Source organism: Neodiprion pinetum, chromosome 1 (genome assembly GCF_021155775.2).
Source record: "Neodiprion pinetum isolate iyNeoPine1 chromosome 1, iyNeoPine1.2, whole genome shotgun sequence".
NCBI classification, from domain to species: Eukaryota; Metazoa; Arthropoda; class Insecta; order Hymenoptera; family Diprionidae; genus Neodiprion; species Neodiprion pinetum.
This window is the reverse complement of record NC_060232.1, coordinates 38716579-38738112: the sequence shown is the minus strand read 5'-3', so window position 1 is coordinate 38738112 and position 21534 is coordinate 38716579. Positions and strand designations below refer to the sequence as shown.

The window sequence follows — 21534 nt, the reverse complement described above, 5'->3', positions numbered from 1 at the left end:
ACTAAACGATTAAATATATATATTAAATATATATATATAGTATTAAACGATTTAAGATAATCTAAAAAGAGAGATACAATACAATTATCACGACCAGCTAGTTATAACCATCGTTCAGAGTAGATGTTCCTGGTACCAAATAATATTATCTTCTAGAATAGTATAACATGCGATTTTTTATTCAATTTGAAACCTTTATAAATTGTTATTTTTGGCTCATATATATAATTATCACCATCGATTGTTACCAGATATTTCAATAACTAAATTGAACCAGAATATACTTCATCTTTTACCAGTTAAATCTTTTTAAACATTTATTTTGAGCGACCTTCTTCCCATTTTCTTTATTATAAAATAGCCTCAACTATTTAAACAAACCTCACAGACCTGTACAGGTCTATAGCGACACGATCCTACAAATTACCGGCTTACCGAAAGGTAAGTCTTTTCTTAGATTTAATTATTATTCATTGTCGTTACGTGGGAGCTAGATTATTCAATTAATCATCAACTACCACCGCTCAGTACACACTCACCCCCACGTAACACAAGAATTGGTGGCAGCGGTGGGATTTTGTTGCTAAAAGTGAGATTTGTTTAAATAAAAAAAAAAAAAAACATCTGAAAAAAAAAAAAATTTTCTTTAGTTTTTGTGTTAAAATTGAAAAACTGGTCAAACGCATGAAAAAACAAAGTATCTTTCTTCCTAGATAATAATTATATAATTAATGACAAATTGTGCATGAAACTCTGCGAATTATTACTTGTGTATTCGTATGTACGAGTATATGTCATAATATCCTGATATCGTATATTGCCGAATTTTCCACTGGTCATTTGTGTATTAGCTGTGTTCCCAATATTTGCCTAAAAATTGGCCTGAATTATTTCGTGTGCATAAACAACCTTTTTCGATTTTGAAATGCCTAACGAAGCGGGAAACCAGAGCGCGGACCGAACCAATGTATCCGCTCTAGACGCGAGTAATGCGATGATGACGTCGATGGCGGAATGCTTCGCGCTACAACACAGTACATTAAATATTCCATATTTTGACGGGAAAAACATTCGTTTGAAAGATTTCTTACAAGACGTGCAAAACGGTTCAGTGTATATTCCGCCGAATTCGGAAGGCGCATATGTAAAGTGCGTTCTAGGAAAATTGCAAGGAGCAGCTCGCGACAGTACATATGGCGAAACTTTCAATACGGTCAATGAATTAATAAAACATCTGAAATGTCGATTTGCAGCTGAAAAGACTTATCCGTATTATCAACAAGAGATCGCGAATATACGGATGAAACGTGATGAAAACGTGAGCGATTTCTACGATCGATTAAAAATCTTGGTCAGTGCAGCTCGCGTAGCTTTAGAAGACGAGTACGGAAAAACCGAAGTCGACGCGGTAATGAAAGTTCTACAAGTGAACGCGTTGGATGCTTATATTCGAGGACTACCTGAAGCTATCGAAAGATATGTTGAAGGACGTGTAAAGACATTGGAAGAAGCGTTTAAGTTAGCGCGAAAAACAGAAAATCGTATGCGTCAGGGAATAATATCTTCCGGAGAAACGCAGAGAGTACAAATTTCGCGACCGAACTCTCCAATGATTTATAACCAAAATAACGCGCCGCAATTGTATTCGAATTATGGCATCTCAGACGGAGCGGAGACACGCGCGAGAAGCCCGTCACCGAACGCGGCGATGTACAAACACCCGACGGCAAACGTCGCCGATCGACGATCACCCGAGCCGAGGGGTTATTACCCATACGGCATGCCCGCTCACTCACAGCTTCAGTACCAGCAACCGCGTGGTTATCAATATCCGCCTTATTTTCCACAACACCCGTATTATTATCCGCCGATGACATATCCGTATTTACCACCTTATGGATATCCGCCCACAATAAATCCTGCATCGATTCCACAGAGATCGGGATCGCCCGGAGCAAATTTAAATACGAGCAGATCAAATTCGCCAAATTTAAACACCCGTTCATACGACCCGAATCAGCAGTCCGGTTTTAATCAAGCGAGGTTTGATAATTCGAACGTCAGAACACGGTCACCATCTCCGCGTAGAACGTCCGAAACAGCTGAATCTTTAAACTTGAACGCGACTCGTCGTCCGGACGCAACGGCGAGGTACGCGACGCCCGAGCGTCAACCGACGGTCCGTTTCGCGGAACCGCCGGCCGGTGCATTGATACGTGCGGACCAGATCGAGAATCGCCACTGATCAGGATGACAGCTCCTGAATTAAAAGAACACTCAGCTATTTTTCTAATAGACACCGGCGCAGATATCAGTCTAATTAAAGCTAATGTTTTACATCCTGACGTTTTAATCAGTGTAGACGAAATTTCTATGATGACGGGAATAACAACCGATAAAGTAAAAACTTTGGGAATAACAAATTTGACTTTACAAAACGAACCAAGTAAATTTCACGTCGTACGATCAACCTTTTTGCTAAATTGCGACGGTATATTAGGTAAAGATTATTTGCGCGAGCGTAAGGCTGAGATCTCTTTTACACATAACACCTTGGTAACGAAAACTGACCCGATTAGACCGATACGATTTATCGGATACGAAGAACATTCCGATACCGAAACAAAACCGCAAAAACGTTTCTTTAAAATTCGTGCGCGCACAAAGCAAGCCATTGGCATCGACGTAATCAGTTGTGGCACAAAAGAAGCATATTTGCCACGCGTAGAAACCATAGACGGCGTATACATTGGTGAGGCTGCAGTCTCGGTACAAGATGGCGTATGCCATGTTCTTGCAATTAATACCTTGGATAGAGATATTGAAATAGAAATTCCACCACAGGAAGTGATACCTTTTGAATATCACAACTTTCCGGAGGAGCATGAATATCACGATTCAAGTTCAGAAGACTTAAATTTAGAACCTGTAGTGACTGATCGATTTACAGAAATTCAATCAAAATTGCATTTAGATCATTTAAATATAGAGGAACGCGACCACGTATTAGATATCATTGAGGAATATCCAGAATTATTTCATTTACCCGGAGACAAATTAAAATCTACACCCGGAATTCAGCATCGTATACCAACCGAGGATGATATACCGATTAATACGCGACAATACCGGTTCCCTCCAATCCACAAAACCGAGATTGAAAACCAAATCAAAATTAAGATTGACAACGGAATAATAGTTCCTTCAAATTCACCATATAATTCACCCGTGTGGATTGTACCCAAAAAACCCGATTCTGCGGGTAGAAAACGATGGCGCATGGTAATAGATTTTCGGAAATTGAATGAAAAGACAATTGGGGACGCGTATCCCTTACCTAATATTACAGACATTCTTGATCATCTCGGTGAAGCGCGATATTTTTCAACTTTCGATCTTGCAAGCGGTTTCCAACAAATTGAAATGGACCCCCAAGATAGAGCAAAAACCGCATTCACAACACCAAACGGTCATTACGAATATCTCAGAATGCCTGAAGGGCTTAAAAACGCGCCCGCTACATTTCAAAGATTAATGGATCAAACATTACGCGGACTACAAGGTGTCGAAGTTTTCGTTTATTTAGACGACATCGTAGTTTATGCAAAGAATTTAGAAGAACACGGGAAGAAAATCCGCCGGTTATTTAACAAATTAAAGGACGCTAAATTAACGTTACAACCAAATAAATGTGAATTCCTAAAAACAGAAGTGGCTTATTTAGGCCATATTATTGGCAGATCAGGAGTTAGACCGGACCCGAAGAAAATTACCGCGGTTCGACATTTTCCACAACCTAAAAATCCTAAGAACATTAGACAATTTCTGGGACTAGCCGGTTACTACAGGCGTTTTATTAAAGATTTTGCGGGAAAGGCTAGGCCTCTTACAGACCTATTAAAGAAGGAATCACCATTTATTTGGGGTAAAGATCAAAAGAAAAGTTTCAAAATTTTAAGGAAATATCTATGCCAATATCCTATCTTGCAGTACCCAAATTTTAAGAAGCAATTCACGTTAACTACCGACGCATCCGACTATGCAATCGGAGCCGTTTTGAGCCAGGAGGTGGACGGTTATGACATGCCCGTCGCCTACCTGTCTCGTGCTCTGAGCAAAGCGGAACAAAATTATTTCACAACTGAGAAAGAGTGTTTAGCAGCTCTATATGCAGTACTACATTTTCGACCTTACCTTTATGGCCGAAAATTCACACTGGTTAGTGATCATGAGCCATTGCGCTGGATCGACTCGATTAAAGATCCCGGGCAGCGACTAATACGATGGAGGCTCAAGTTACGAGATTACGAGTATGAATTCAAACACAAGGCTGGACGACTTAACAGTAACGCAGATGCATTGTCGCGCAACCCAGTCCCTGTTACCGACGGCATTAACCAATCGTCGGAGTCATCTGATAGTGGAAACGATAGTGACAATCTAATAATTAAATCTGTAGACTCATTTCCAAAATATTCAGACTATTTGAAAATAATTAGAACAGCTGATATTGAAAATCCAAACATTATTGAAGTACATGAAAGCGTTTTCGATAGACTTGACAATTATGCGCATACCGTTTCTGTAGATCTTGAAATGAGTTCCGGTATAGCAAGCGATTTTAGGAAAAAGTATGGGGTACCGGAACACCTTCGTAGTCAAGCTGATATGCATTCGGTAGCTAAATTAGAACTGCCAGATCAGAAAATTTATTACATTATGACAAAATTAAACTTTTGGGACAAACCAGAATATGAAGACATGTACCTCAGTCTGATCAATTTTCGGAAAATTTTAGAGGATGACTCTGTTAAAACAGTTAGAATACCTAGAATGGGATGCGGTCTAGATAAACTAGCATGGAACAAAGTAAGAACCATGTTACGATTCATTTTTGGAGGAACGGGAATCAAAATTTTTGCTTGTACAAATTTAAAATTAATAGAAAATCAAAAACTCCAAACGATATTTGCTATTATGAACCCTTGGTCAAACTTGAAGGTCAGGAGTAAACCGAACCAATGGAAGATATTACCCATCGATTCGAAAATTTCAAAATTACCTGCTCCAAAAATAAAGCGACCATTAGCTAAATCAGACTCGGTCCCAAGGAAAAAATCAGCTGACGAGACATTCTGTCCAAAAACAAAGACTACCATAGAGCCTGATGAGAACGCGATCTCAACAAGAACTCGATCGAGAGCTAGGACAACAGCAGGAAGTAGGCAAGCTGTTTCTGAAGACTCATCCGATGATGAATCTTCCGAACCGCCGGCCTACCGGAGGCAAAGAAGTGTATTACCGAATCTAGGTCTTGAACAACCTACTACATCCCAGGGAACACGACAACCTGAACAAACAGACATTCAGACTGACGCACGAACTGACGACGACGTTGAATCTGATTCTGAGCCTGAAAATATAACAGTAAAATTAAAATCACCGCGTGATAGAGATAGCGATTCGGATGATGATGTATTTTTGCAAACAGAAGCGAGTCGTAAAGCTAAATTATCTATAGATCCTAAAGAATTAAGGAAATCATTTGACCTCTTTAATAAATCTTTGCGCGAAAGAAGTAATCTGAATCCGAAGGAGTTGCAAGATTCATTTGAACTCTTTGACAAGACCTTGCACGAGAGGAGTCTTCTAGACAACTCCCGTAACTCGGATGCAGATGAAATAGAATTACCAGGCCATATATCAGAGGGTGAAGAATTAGACGAAACCATTCGTGAGGTACTCGACGAAAAAGACGAGACGGATGACGACGAACTAAATAACAAAATTGAAAAATTTTTAGAAAGAGTTAAGAGAAATCAAGGAGACAATAGCGAGGCTGGACAGACTAATACCAATCAAAATAATTTGAATGAGTCAGTAGTTAGTCGACCTTTGCAGAAATCGGCATTACCAACACCTATAGTCGCACCCAGACCAATAGCACTCTCAACCCCGTATCCTTTGAATATGATACCTGAGTTGAATGAGACGGGGGACATTTCAGTGAAAAGCAAGGTCAGCAAAACGCCAAGGCGTTTACAGCCGCAACTAGAATTCCGAGATTCACCAACGCAAATTGAAATTACGGAAAGTATACCACCAGATTTAGAAACAGTATCGCCATTAAGATTTCCAAAAACAGGTTACCATTCAGGGAATAGAATCTCATTCAGTCGTGAAAATTTGACATACAGAAAAGACAATTATGTACACTTCATATCAATAGATTCAGAATTTTCTACACCAGTCAGCAGATTACTAAACGATTTGGAATTAATAAATGCAGACGATCATCGTGATGCAAAACCAAAATTAGGCCAAGTTATTATAACAAAAACGGGAAAATATAGCATATTTAGCCTCGTGGTTAAAAGAAAACATTTTGACAAAATTGAATTACATAACGTCAAGGTAGCTTTGGGAAATTTGAAAACGACTTTATTGAATTTGAAAATAAAAACATTTAGAATTTCAAAATTAGGGGATATGACTGACGAACTATCAATAGACATCTCAAATTTATTAATAGATATTTTTGAAGACGAAGACATAGACATTACAATCTGTTCAGGTATAACCGTGATACCACCATCAGAAATACGACCGGGCATAATTTCGGAAGTGCATAGTGGGCTAATGGGAGGACACAAAGGCGTAACCAAAACATATCGAAGAATCCGCGAAAGATTTTATTGGCCGCGAATGAGAGAGGATATCAGTAATTTCATTCGAAGATGCGAAAGCTGTCAAGAACAAAAGCTAGTTCGCGTAAAGACTAGAGAGCCAATGCTAATAACGGACACTCCATCTGAGCCGTTTCAGAAAATTTCACTAGATACAGTAGGTCCACTTCCGCAGACCCCTAGTGGCAACAAGCATATCTTAACCATGCAGGATAATTTGACAAAATTTTGTATCGCTGTGCCTATTCCCGACATAAGAGCTGAGACTGTGGCTCATGCAATGGTAAAACATCTGATTTTGCAATTTGGATCGCCTAAAACTATTCTAACAGATCGAGGAACAAGTTTCGTAAATAAACTACTACAAGAATTAGCTAAACTTTTCAAAATTAAACATATTACCACTTCCAGTTATCGACCACAATCAAATGGCGCATTAGAACGTAGCCATATTGTATTAACAGAGTACATTAAACATTATATTAATGAGTTTGACGATTGGGATGAACTAGTTCAATTTGCTATGTTTTCATACAATACGGCAGTTCATGAAGCCACAAACTTCACACCGTATGAGCTCGTTTTCGGAAGAATAGCGCGCTGTCCAACTGCGTTTGATACTGAGGAAAACCGTTTAACGTACAACTCGTATCTTGAAGACCTAATTATCAGATTAAACGAAATGCAGGCCTTGGCTGCGACCAACTTAGTGCAGGCGAAGGAAAGGTCGAAAATGTATTACGATCGGACAGTACATCCGTTCAAAGGCAAAGCGGGAGACATGGTACGCGTACAGATAGAAGCTAGGAAAGGAAAATTTAGCAAACGATACCAGGGTCCATACAAAATTGTTAAAGTCTTGGAAAACAATAACGTAGTATTAGAAGGTAACAACGGTGAAAGATTCATTAAACATGTAGACAAACTCGAACTGGCTTACTGATGGAACGCATTGTAGACTAATTAATGCGATTACAAATATGAGATTGGGAGTAATGAACATTCATTTTCGAGGGAAACGAACTTGGAGGACTACATGATCACATCATTTACCAACAATCCTGGGATATTTCTAAGTAATTTTAAGCTTAACGCCAACGGATGGGGCGTGACCAACCGCAACGAGGGATATTCAACTGTAACTAGCTCTAAGTTTGAAGTCTAACACCTAAGAGGGAAGTTCAGCGATGAACTTGATCTGCCCTTAGAGTTCGTTCAGAAGCTTCTGAATGGATCAACTCAGTGTGATGTTAACCTTGAAACCTTTCCTTTCTTTCAAATTCCTTTCATTCCAAATTAACGTTAAAAATGCTACAGTATATTAGAAAAAAAAATGACCATTGGAACTTCGGCAATTATTTAAGGCAAATGGCAATTTGGTGAAAACTTTTACAAAACCTAACAGGAGAAAAGGCGAGTTCGAGTGGCTGAATGCAGTCGACGGGCTGTTTGGGTCCAGAATGCACTACTCTAAAGGAACCCAGATGCCAAAACAAGGCAGCACTTAAAAGTACTGCCAGGATTCCTGTTCGTCAACCTATTAATGAGTATCCGCTACGAGGGTACACATACGACTACGACTCTCAGTGGGTCACATGATACTGGGCCCACCACAAAGATCTAAATGCACGGAATCCGGCCTCTACCAAGGCGTAAGGCTCTCCAGCTAGCCGAGCATCCAGATCTCGTTCACCAATCAGAGGACACGGTACACCTGATGTTCAGCAGCGCCAAAGCCAAATGTCAACCAACGCAGAACACACTAGCCGTTCCACCAACGTTTCGCATAAGTCATTTTCGCTATGAAGAACTCGGCTGACCAGTCTCACTGATCATAGAGAGTTATTCTCCCGCCGATCTTACATCCTAAATTGCGGTAGCAGCGATTGTCACCATGTTATAAAATATTCCACCTTTAATCATGATATTACTCCCTTACGTTAGCCTGAGTTATAGTTGTCCTTAATGTAAAGGCCGGTTGACCAGTTTACTGATCACAGAGAGTTATTCTCCCGCCGACCTTACATCCTAAATTGCAATAGCAACGATTGTCACCATGTTATAAGATATACCACCTTTACTCCCTTACGTTAACCTGAGTTATAGTTGTTCTTAATGTGAAGGCCGGCTGACCAGTTTGCTGATCACAGAGAGTTATTCTCCCGCCGACCTGAAATTCGTTTTTATAAACTATATAATACCTTAATATTTCATCATCGTTGTGACACTGTCACATATACACATACATTATCTTTTGATTACTCTCAATTTCTGTATATCTACTAGCCTTTAATTATTCATCAACGAGGACGTTGATGGTTTCTAAGTGGGGAGGGATGTTACGCCCCGACGTACTGCCTTGGCGTACCTTTTTCAAAATTCCATTTCATTTCATTTCTTTAATTTCTTCACTGCACAGATATCATTTCATCAAAATCTCATATTCTAATAACGGCGAGTTCCACCCCTCCTGGCAAAAGTCACGTAGAGACCAACGATGATCCCTAGTATAAGGTTCAACTTTATTCTATTTATCTGGTACCAAGAACTGAGATGAGAGACTGCTGAGTTAGTATCAGTAGCGCTCAGCCTGGAAATATTCCTCTTTTTAAATTAAAATTATAATCAATAACTAGGATAAACCACTACCTTTAGAACCACCAAATTAAAATAGATTACTTATTGGAATGTATGAATGAATGTGTGAACATTGCATGTAAATATATTTTGTTCATATCTTCAATGTGTCACCGACGAGATTGAGAATCGTCGGAACACCGTCGAAGAGCGAGAAGTAACGCTGACCACGTGGATTTGGGCGCCAGGAGGACGCCCTCGCACCTCATTGGCTAATTACCGTTGTAACTAATTACAACTGCAGCTCCTTGGACCCTCGGGCCCAAGAAGCCGCGTCTTTCGTCTGTCAAGTCGCGAAGTGCGTGGACGTAAACCCGGATTAGCCCTCTCGAGCAAGAGTAGCGTTTGGAAAATCTTAGTTGTGACCGGCCTAAAGTCTCGCGCTAATTCGTTAAATTCGAGCATTCAGTTATTCTGTTAGCTGCAAAAGACTCACTATCTTCTACATTTCCATCTTTTCTGTTCTTTACTAAATCTCGTCGTTTCGCGAATAGACATTTTTATGATATTCCATTTCCCTTAGTTAAAATTGAGTTCGGCCCTGATTCAAGCGAATCAGGTAATCTTAAGTAAAAATAATAATAATTACACTATCATTTTTAATAAATAATCGTTCCAATCAATTTTAACTTATCATCAAAATCACAAACAGACACTTTCAAACTTTCGATAACAAGATATCATTCTAAATTCACAAAGACTAAGTGACCAACGTTCAACATCATTCGATTCATCAACTCTTCCAAATTTGAGGTGAGGCCCCTGGTCCAGCATTCTACCGACGCAGACCGACACGATCCGACGGCTCTCAATCTCGTCGACCGATTCACCAAAAAGCTAAGTCAATCCGAGTGTTAATCTTCGAAATTAGACGAATTCTTGTTTCACCTTGATAATCAAAACTACTTCAGTAAATTCACAAAAACCAAGCATAGAATTGGTGGCTAGCTTCACTACCCCCAATTAAATTCCACTTATTGTTTCCAAGAATTAACAAATAAGACTAAACGATTAAATATATATATTAAATATATATATATAGTATTAAACGATTTAAGATAATCTAAAAAGAGAGATACAATACAATTATCACGACCAGCTAGTTATAACCATCGTTCAGAGTAGATGTTCCTGGTACCAAATAATATTATCTTCTAGAATAGTATAACATGCGATTTTTTATTCAATTTGAAACCTTTATAAATTGTTATTTTTGGCTCATATATATAATTATCACCATCGATTGTTACCAGATATTTCAATAACTAAATTGAACCAGAATATACTTCATCTTTTACCAGTTAAATCTTTTTAAACATTTATTTTGAGCGACCTTCTTCCCATTTTCTTTATTATAAAATAGCCTCAACTATTTAAACAAACCTCACAGACCTGTACAGGTCTATAGCGACACGATCCTACAAATTACCGGCTTACCGAAAGGTAAGTCTTTTCTTAGATTTAATTATTATTCATTGTCGTTACGTGGGAGCTAGATTATTCAATTAATCATCAACTACCACCGCTCAGTACACACTCACCCCCACGTAACATTGGCGAAAATTTTGGCAATTTTGAAAAGTGCTGGAATAAATTCTTTGTGGCACTATTCGGACGTAATTTCGCGCAAGGAATCGATTGGACGCAGTCTCAATACGCTGCGAGCAACGGATCAAAAGTTACTACTATAAAACCAGAACCTGTGTTTTTGACATTTTTCAGCTGGAGATCTTATCGTTGTCATTCCTCTGCCGTTGGTCCCACGCTCTTTTCGCTGCGTTTTCTGAGTTCCTGGGGGTCGAATTGGTCGGGAAAGGGTCATACAAATCAATTCTGAGACGAAAGATTTTTTGGTCAAAAAAAAAGGAAGGTTAACCCCTTTGTATTTTTGGCGAAAATTTTGTCGATTTTGAAAAGTGCTGGAATAAATTCTTTGTGGCACTATTCCGACGTAATTTTGCGAAAGGAATCGATTAGGCGTAGTCCCAATACGCTGCAAGCAACGGATCAAAAGTTACAGCCAAAAAGGAGAACCTGTGTTTTTGACATTTTTCAGCTGGAGATCTTATCGTTGTCATTCCTCTGCCGTTGATCCCACGCTCTTTTTGCTGCGTTTTCTGAGTTTCTGGGGGTCCAATTGGTCAGGAAAGGGTTATACAAATCAATTCAGAGAGGAAAGATTTTTTGGTCAAAAAATAGGAAGGGTAACCCCTTTGTATATTCGGCGAAAATTTTGGCGATTTTGAAAAGTGCTGGAATAAATTTTTCGTGGCACTATTCCGACGTAATTTTGCGAAAGGAATCGATTAGGCGTAGTCCCAATACGCTGCAAGCAACGGATCAAAAGTTACAGCCAAAAAACCAGAACCTGTGTTTTTGACATTTTTCAGCTGGAGATCTTATCGTTGTCATTCCTCTGCCGTTGGTCCCACGCTCTTTTCGCTGCGTCTTCTAAGTTCCTGGGGGTCGAATTGGTCAGGAAAGTTTCATACAAATCAATTCTGAGACGAAAGATTTTTTGGTCAAAAAAAAAGGTAAGTCTTCGTACTAACACTTCGAAGGGCTATCGCTGATGTTAAATCCTCACAAGACCACGTAGTCCTTTTCTTGTGAGGATTCAATAACAGTCGTACTTGCCCAGGAGTAAAAACGCGACTAAGGACATCGTTTGTCTGTTTCTCTGTCTCCAATTTTATTTCTTTTTTCATTCGTTTTAAATCTCGTTGATGTTCAAGTACTGTTCTTTTGAAAATTTTGTTTTCCTGGGTCAGTGTTTTTTTCTCTCCAAATTGTCTCAACTTTTCGAATACATCATCTGTCGCTGGGTTTGGAACAGATATAACACATGTCGATGGACCCCCGGGAACTAGATTATGCAAATCTTGACTTCGATTGGTATCCTGATGTACCCTACAAAGCCAGTTTTATATTTATCATATAAGAAAATGCCTCACTTCCATGTAATCGCATTTCAAAATATTTACAATTTTTGTTGAACTCTGTAAACTTACAGTGAAATTGATGTTTGATTTGAGTGTGATGGTCGATTAAGTGTCGGCGCAGAATCCTCCTTTAACTTTTGTCCATTTTTGAGTGAATAATTGAGAAGGATGTGTTGCAATGGTTTTTCGAATCAGGCAGCATCAAAGTGTGCAGAGCAAACCCTTGCTGTATAAAGCATATAGTCAGTATGAGAACTGATTATTCTCATTCAGTGTACATCGAAATACAGATAAATCATCGTAAGAAATTAAATTTTGATGAATTGTCACTACCAGAAAATATTATTTTGCAGTTAATACCTATCATGATCAATATTCATGAAAATGAATGGTTTTACCTAAGCTGTAATTGGTATTTTCGTCGGACGTCATCCCACAGGCTGTTGCCCATTTTTTTTTCAAATCATCACTTTTTGGGAAACGAAAATATTCAATATTCTCTGCTGCTTTTTTTCCACTTGTTCTATTACGGCAATTTTTTACATAACAAGATGGCATTTCGTAATAAAATATTGAAGTTTTCTGTCACTTTTGAAAACAATAACAGAGGTTATGTTGTACTGTTTACGTCAGAATACAAATTCGGAATTTTCGTCGTGACGTCATGTGGGGGCTATCACGTGACTTTACTACTGCGCATCTCCGTTTAGAGCACACCTTGTTTTCTTACACCATGGTCGTGGTCACTCCTCCATGGGTCACTCCTCCGTGGATCACTCTCATGTTCTAACGGTGGTGAAACAATGGATTCTACAAATTTCTTGAAATGTGCCGTGGTTTTACAATACCTCAACAATCAAGGATCCTTGTCAAACAAAGTGTCCCACAGTTCGGCGACCCTGCGTATAATTCGCAACGGTACACGACAAATGCTCATGGAAATCCAACCGGACAAGCGTAATGGCCGAGTAGAATTCCCGCTCACAGGCTTTACTGTGTTCAAAAAGTTTATAACCGAAGGCAAGGCGTCAATTAAATTTTTAGAGCAGAATTGCACCCTGTTCATGTCCAATGCTCCGCCAGCACAGCTGATATCATTCCTTAAAATGATATTCGTCAAAATGACTGGTCAACCGGGTAAGAATCCATCTCAAAATCCACTTCGTGACCAGCTCCTGTCCAACAAGCCCCTGCAAGCGGTCCAAGAAATAAGTCCAGCTACATCAGCCGAGGTAAACAAAGCCAAGGAAAAAGCAATTGGAGTTTCCCGGGCCACATTCACTACCCCATCACCTTCCAATGTGAGGAAACGAAAAATTATTGATCACAGCAAGCCAAAAATTCCATTGGCTAAGAAACTCTATAATAATCCAACCGTTTCCAATCTTACTGAGGAGCAAACCGCTGTCTTGAACGCTGCTATTGCTGGGCAAAGTTTATTTTTTACTGGCTCGGCAGGTACTGGGAAATCTTTTCTGCTCAAAAGAATTATCGCTGCCTTGCCACCTGACGTTACTGTCGCCACAGCTAGTACAGGTGTAGCTGCTTGCCACATTGGGGGAATAACGCTGCATCAATTCGCTAGTATTGGTATCGGTTCTGCATCTCTGGAAAAGTGCTATGAGTTAGCATCAAGGCCGACAGCAGCACAGATTTGGCGGAGAACCAAGCACCTCGTTATTGATGAGATATCTATGGTCGATGGAGATTATTTTGACAAAATCGAAGCTGTGGCCCGAAGGATAAGAAAGAACGATAAACCATTCGGGGGTATACAGCTTGTTCTTTGCGGAGATTTCCTGCAGCTTCCTCCGGTTGCTAAACTTACAGATAAGGTGAAGTTCTGCTTCCAAAGCAAGTCTTGGAGAGAGTGTGTTAAACATACTTTTGAACTCCAAAAAGTTCACAGACAAACCGACCCGACTTTTATTAATATTTTGAATAACGTCAGGATAGGAAGAGTCACTGATGAAATCGCCAAAATCCTTGTAGCAACTTCTAGTCAACAGATTGAGAAAGATGGAATTCTGGCTACCAGGCTATGCACACATATCAATGACGCCAATCTGATTAATGAGTCTAAACTGGAACAGCTACATGGAGAATGCAGGACATTCTTAGCTGAGGACTCCGATACATATATGACCAAAACTCTGGATCAGCAGTTACCAGTTGCAAGTAAATTAGACTTGAAAGTCGGGGCCCAAGTTATGCTCTTGAAAAACATCAACATTGCTGATGGTTTAGTAAATGGAGCTAGAGGCGTAGTAATCAAGTTTGCAGAAGATGCCCCGGTAGTTCGTTTTCGATGTGGCAAAGAGTACAGAGCAAAATTAGATAAATGGACGATAAAAACTGCTGCTGGATTAGTTATTACTAGGAAACAAATTCCACTGAAACTTGCCTGGGCATTTTCAATCCATAAAAGTCAAGGGCTTACTTTAGACTGTGTTGAAATGAGCCTTGGACGAGTTTTCGATGCCGGGCAAGCCTATGTAGCGCTGTCTAGGGCCCAAAACCTACAGGCTTTAAGAGTTTTGGATTTTAGTGCTAAGCAAGTATGGGCTAATCCAGTTGTACTTGAATTTTACAAAAAGTTTAGAAGACATTTAAGAGATATGGAAATGATTCCTCTCGGGAAAAAGCCACGCAAAGTGTAATATCTAGTTTAAGGCAAGAATGGTTTGACTGTGGTACAACTACATTTCCTTTATCTAATTTTATTCCGTAATAAGAAATTCCAAGACTTAATATTAAGGGAGTAGAATATTTTTATAATCAAGAAAAACGTTACAGAGGTGCACGGGATGTCTTGTGTATTGCAATCGATCTGAAAAGGGATCCAGTATTTCAGACACTACTACTTAACAGTACATTACTTACTTTTTCATGACTTAGCATTTGTCTATTTGTTTATAAAATGATCAGTTGGTTACTTTTTATTACGCTTTATTTCTATGCCCATATTTTGGATCCCAATAGTAATTGAAACATTTAAAGCAAGTGCAATAAGACTCACTACTGATCGATTGTTCTGATTTATTTCAGTATTATTTCATAGTTATGTGTTTCGTTCAATAGCAAACACACATTCGATTTAAGTTATGTTGATTTTTTAATTCTATATTTATAATGAATGATGATATTTGAAAATTAGGAAGAATCATCTATGTTACTATCACTTTGGGTTGTGTGCACAAAGATTCTGAGAACTAGTTACCAAATGATAACACTATTAAGATCACATGGAGGACTGAAATTGAATTACAGATACCGTTCTTTTGAAATCCAAGATTCGATCTATCTAGAACTTCTTGAGCAAACTGAACTTTGCCGTTTTAAGACAATTTACTGATGGGAACAAGAACATGTCTCTACCATACTCATATCTATACCTAATTTACAAATCATAAAATCATATAAAATCAATAATAATAAACGTAGTTGCTATATTAATTGCAGTAAATCAATAAGGCACCATGACAATACCTATTAAAATTTATATTGTTAATTTTGACCTATGCCAATAACTAACGATAATTAATACGATAACGGTACTAACTTCAAAATGGTTAATTAAGGCAGTTGTGGATGATGTTCAGCTATTTTATTACATTCTTCAAAGTATCACAATATTCATAGACTGTATATTAATAACAATATTTTATACCATATTCTTTTTACTTCAATAAAGCATTTGAGTACAATCTCTGCCTTTTTACACTCTTTTGTCATGGACACAAACTTATAATTCTCATTCAGTCCGTTGTATACTTTTTTTCTGTTTCTAACTATATACTGTTACATCAATTTGAGTTTCAGTGTATGAGTTCTGTAATACAAATAGTTATTATCGCAAGATGTCTCCCACTCGTAGTGAATGATTTTTCTTTCGAGATCAGCAACCGTCGACAGTTATTTCAATAGGCGGTATGTACCGCCACGTATGACCAGCATTCATAAGTTCGGAACACAATGTCGGTGTGCTAGGAGTTGACTCGCTGCTACTGCATTGAATATCTACTTTGTACTGGCCTGCTGTGAAAAATACTACTCGACATTCGTGATGAGCTCGGCCATGTTCCTCGAGCTGTAAAAACGTATTTAGTATTTCTGGAGATTTTTCAGTGAGGAAAAGTTACATAAAGATCTTAAATGATACATACCATTGGTAACATTACTTTATTAGCCCCAGCTGTCGACAATCTGGTATCCAATCTATAATTGTTTACGCCATTGTGATGGTCTTGATAGAAATTAATTGAGAGTATTAAATCTCTGAGCGGTCTTTCGAGAGCATTGCACACGCCAATTCCTACACTGATGCATTCGCCTAAACCACACGTTAACTCCTCTTGAGCTTTGACGGCTGAATCATTAATGGTTATTTCTGCAAGATAATGATACAAGTTCTAGTTATTTTCAGTAAAGCTAAAACTATTTTTATATATAATGCAAGGTTCTATTTTTCTAAAGTTTACTCTCTGCTTCTTTTGCATACCCCATTGTAATGGACTCATTCTAACAAGATCTAACATATCTTGAGTCAGTGTAATGCCTGCAAGCGTTGCTTTGCCTGTTGTTTCTGTACCCAGTAATTGCCACTTCAAGTCAACCAGAGAAGCTATATGTTCCGAACAAACTTTTTCGAGCTCGGCATCACTGATTTCCTTTTGCTGTTACAAAAAAGGGAAAAAGATCAATAGGTGTTTCGTTTGTTTTGAAAAATAATTGAATCATTTGGAAATATCATAAATTACCGAAGACAGCTTATTCAATGGGCATCGATTTACAGGAACTGGAATACGACAAGGTTCTCGTCCTTCCATATAGATACATTTACTCTGGGTATAATGTAATTCCATTTCATGGTTTGTCATGTTTGTTACATCTAACACAAGATAGAATTGTGTGGGCCTAGAATGAATCAAAGTTTCCTTATCTGTTAGTCATGCTGAATTTTAAATATATATATACTCGGAGAGTTGTTTCTAAAACAATGAACGTAGTCAAGGAAGTTAATTATAAGCCAATGTATAAGAGACTCACGTTTCAGCAGGAAGTACATCCCAACTAGTAATCTGCACACTGGGTAGCATTTCGATGGTAACATAGACTGAAGATATCCGACAGTATCCAGCAGTCAGTCCGCCTCCCCCTGAATATTTGATTTTCAACTGACCTTCGATTATATTGGAAGCATGGAGGGGTACGGCTAGTTTGGATAAACGTGTGCTGGCCAGTGACGAATGTCCAGAATGAGAGCTGAGGCCAGATCGAAAAGAAGAAGTTAGTTCCGACTGCCTTTTCGTGTGATGAGAAGGTGAGCTCAATCTGGAAGGTAAAGAACTTGGACCAGATTGCGACATCAAGCTACTCGGCTGACTCAAATAAGCGCCACTGCTCATATCTAAAATCCGAATACAACGAATATATTAAATTACGAAAATATATGTATCCAAGTTGTTTCAAAAACGACTCACCATTTCGAGATACAGGTGATATAAAGTCAGCAACGGCATACAAATAAATAGTGAAACTGGCACTGGTCCCAGGGAGAAGCGGCAGCTGTGTTTTTAAATTTTCTTCACTCCATTTGAAGATTTTACCCTCTGTTAACGTGTCGAGAGCAGATTGCACAGATACTTCTATCATCTCGATAGGAATCACACCTACGTTTGTCAAAGTGACTGTAAATTCTGCGCTGAAATAAAATTCTCGCGTTATTATATCTCGTGTCGGGTTGCGATCTGATTTTTGTAAATTATATTATGCCTTGGAATTTTGCTTACCTTTCACCACCATAGAGCGAGATGCTTGCACTAGTAACTATGTTTTCACCAGAGCTGAAACTAGCCGTCTGCGGCAAGCTTGTAGAGACGTCGATTTTCGGCAGGGCAGGCACAACTTCAACAGAATATTGTGGATGAGGCATTCTCTCCATGTGTCTTAATCTGCAATTGGATTTCACGCCTAAAGTATGTGTGCTAAAGCCGAGTATCTCCAGGTCACCAACTTCCTTAGGCGTTCCTGCCAGTGTCACAGCCATTGGGCCAGACTCAGCAGCCAAGGTGATTGTTTCTGGTATCGATTCGAACACTATTCCATTCGTAAGTAGTCGCATATTCGAAACATGAAGCTCAAACGGTAATGGGTTTATGAGCTGCATAGATACTTCGCAAATATCTCCTTCCACCCAAAGATAGTCTATGAAGGAATATTTCAGCTTTATCATATAGAATAGTGAGTTAAAGTTGGAAATTTTGCAACTTCGATTTGCTGATATATATTAATTCAAAAAACAATGATAAAATTCTCACCCATTTTACTTTTCAAAGTATTTTTCCTTTCCAAAGACCCGAAATTAATAGGAGTAAATAAAAAGGGGCCGTGATCTTCTTTGATTCTCTCTATTTTTTGTGGCTGAAGATGTGGTTGAAGATTCTTCAAAGTGAATGATTTAGTTTTTGGAATGTTTGTTAAGTTAGCTGGCGGTATGACCATCCCTGAATCTAACACCTGCACAGGAAAAATACATGTGACATATCGTAGTAAGTAACAACGCAATCACTTTTATAATGAACACTAATTGTTTTATAACTTAACCATACTTGGCAGTACATGAAAAAGAACAACATACAAGGGGCACAGGTGCACCTTCACATTGCTGCGACACAGCTTGAAGTTGTAAAGCTGATTCCTTGCGTTCTGTAGGGCTCATATGATCATACATAGTCTGGAGCAAGAATGTCATGTGCCGAGTGGCGAGGGCTGGATTACCCATTCGCTTAGCGGCAACGACCAGCTCTTGTATGAGCTGAATTTGTAAAGTAGGCCAACCCCGCAAGCCATCTTGAAAAACCGGAGAATTAGTTAATAGTCAGACGTTTATACTTCCAGTTGTTGGCGGTTCAATTTGGTGAAAAGTTGTTCGCAACCTCACCAGAAGGCATTTCCACTGGATCAAGACTAAGCTTCAGCCCAGGTGCCGCTTGCAACATTAGATTATAACACTGCTGCCAATCAGGATTTGGATTATTTTGAGAAACATGCCTCGTAGCAGCTAGACGTAAACAGAAAGAGGCTTTGCGCGTGAAGCCAAAGGCAGTAAACAGTTCTGACAGTGTAGTGAAACGTTCAATCTGGAACAGAATATTTCCAACGTATTCAGCACTATCTCAAAAACATGCAATGAGTGGAAAACTGAATTTGCTTACTTTTTCATGCTCGCTAATGTTCAAATTGATGAATACAACATTATTGAGAAAAGAAGCTGCCTGCAAAGTGCAATTTTGTTCTATAGAAATTCTTGTCGCCTTGAAACTTGCTTCCGTCTCAATTACCCCTGCGTTTTTGTGTTTGCTGTAGTGAACTATGGCTTCTCGATATTTTTTTGCAATTTCTTCAGGCGGTAAAATTTGCGGCATCTCAGCCTTGATCGCCTCTATATTAGGAGAAGGTGGCAAACTATTCAAGGCCTGAGACTCCCTTCTGCAGATGAAAATGGGAATTCTTGATTACCTTGCAGACTTACTTTTCAATTCAACAACTTTTGAAACTTATATTTACCTTTGTTTCCCTGGACTACCTTCCTGCAAGGACGAATTTCTCTGTAAGGGAAGACTCCGACACATATTTGGATATAAGACTAGAACAGAAGCAGCACACAACCCCTCAAATGCAGCGCCGAGCCAGAGCCAATCCTTAACAGCTTGCAGAGTATTAGCAGCAGAATTGTAATGGTATAAAGCATCGGCAGGTAAGCCGGCCTGGAGGCAAAGATCTCCCAAGTGTTTGGTCATTCGTCCGACGCACCTCTTTCTCATGGTACCCGAGTCAAGGTCCAAACCAATGAAATCCTTCTTTTCAAACGGTGCAAGTAGCAAAGGAACACGGTCAACTTTTTCCCTGGATCGTTCAAGTCTTTTAGATTCTAGGATCCAAAAGAGAGAGTTTAGACATTCAGCAATTTGAGCTTCAAGGTCTGGGCAAGTTTCATCTGCGTAGAACAGCGCCCTTGTCTTAAAATTTGAAGGAGTCGTAAATGGTTTCGGTGGTTCATTTAAATTCTCAGATTCAACTGGTCCAAAAAGAATTGCTCTGGAATCGTAGAGGGTCGCGCTATATTTCACTTTCAAAGTTTCATGCAGTCTACAGAGCTCATCGAGCTCTGTCTGGCTGTCATATTTTCCTATAGTAATCAGGCCTAGGAGTCTTCTGTGCGTTTGAAATTCACTCCAATCGTTATTTTCAACTGGATGTTCCCTTACAAATCTGGCAAGAATTTCACGCGTTATACCGGTAGAATCAAGCACTGTAAATCTACTTCCACTCTTTATAATTCTCTCTCCTATTTTTGTTACTGTCTTCTGCTTCGTTTGTGTGCCAATTGGCTTCAATAGCAACAACAGTGCTGCGTGGTCGTGAGCTGTCTGCTCATAGTCGGGCTGAGACATCTTGTTGTCAGGCACCGAACTCGACAGAATTACACTGACTGCAGACCGCATTTATACCAACGCTACCATCAAGCAACAACCAAATGTGACCTGAAGACATAGAAAGTGGATGGTTTATTACATGAATGTTCAAGACTTACATCAATCGTCAAATATCATATTTCTTTGGTTTTGCTAGGTACACATGCACATTTTGGATAACCTTATACGGATTACAGAGAAGTTACTCTTGTTGTGTTTCTTTTCTTTTTCACTCAGTGTATTTCATTCATACTCGTGAAAACGCGAATGGAACATCTACAAGATAGACATAAATTCGACGAGTCAAAATTAGTCAATTCATAATTATTCCGCGCTGCTAATTTATTGCGAGAAGTTTTAACTTCCGAGTTTCTACCTACCTTAGCGGTGATCATTGTACAACGACGTGCAACGAAATTCGATTGATCAGAGCCTTAATTTATGGATCGGGAATTGCCGTTTGACAGCTTTCAACTCAGCTGACAAATAAAAGCTAGGTTAGGTCAGGTTGGGTGATATTAGTCAATAGCCGGTGTGAATTCACAGTTTATTAGCGTTCTACAATGTTTACGTGATCAATGGATTTTGTATAATCGGACAAAAGGATGTTGTTCTGTCCAGATTTTCATTTCCACATAAATATAGTAATGAGAAATAAATTTGTGTCGATGAACCAGATGGAATAGTCAAACTGTCAAGGCAGACTTGTGTCATATATGTATATAATCTTATTTTCACGAATCCGGATTCTATAACGAAGTGATTGTTGCACATACTCTCTAGTGTCAAATA

General features: G+C 39.0%; 2 protein-coding genes across 2 annotated transcripts; one reads left to right on the top strand and one right to left on the bottom strand.

The window, feature by feature from the left end:
- Positions 1-12963: 12963 nt before the first annotated feature.
- Pif1 (Pif1 DNA helicase) lies at positions 12964-16298 on the top strand. The gene has a single exon (XM_046633371.2). It carries the CDS (start codon positions 13069-13071, stop codon positions 14923-14925), a length of 1857 nt encoding a protein of 618 aa, XP_046489327.1. The 5' UTR covers positions 12964-13068; the 3' UTR covers positions 14926-16298.
- brun (trafficking protein particle complex subunit brun) lies at positions 15049-21466 on the bottom strand. Its single transcript, XM_046632131.2, has 13 exons — positions 21123-21466; positions 19835-20811; positions 19483-19756; positions 19209-19407; positions 18906-19117; positions 18586-18784; positions 18058-18472; positions 17749-17969; positions 17315-17675; positions 17026-17182; positions 16767-16941; positions 16432-16655; positions 15049-16355 (listed from the first exon to the last, which is right to left on the bottom strand). Exons 2-13 carry the CDS (start codon positions 20770-20772, stop codon positions 16164-16166), a joined length of 3567 nt encoding a protein of 1188 aa, XP_046488087.1. The 5' UTR covers positions 20773-20811; positions 21123-21466; the 3' UTR covers positions 15049-16163.
- Between the last annotated feature and the right edge of the window lie 68 nt (positions 21467-21534).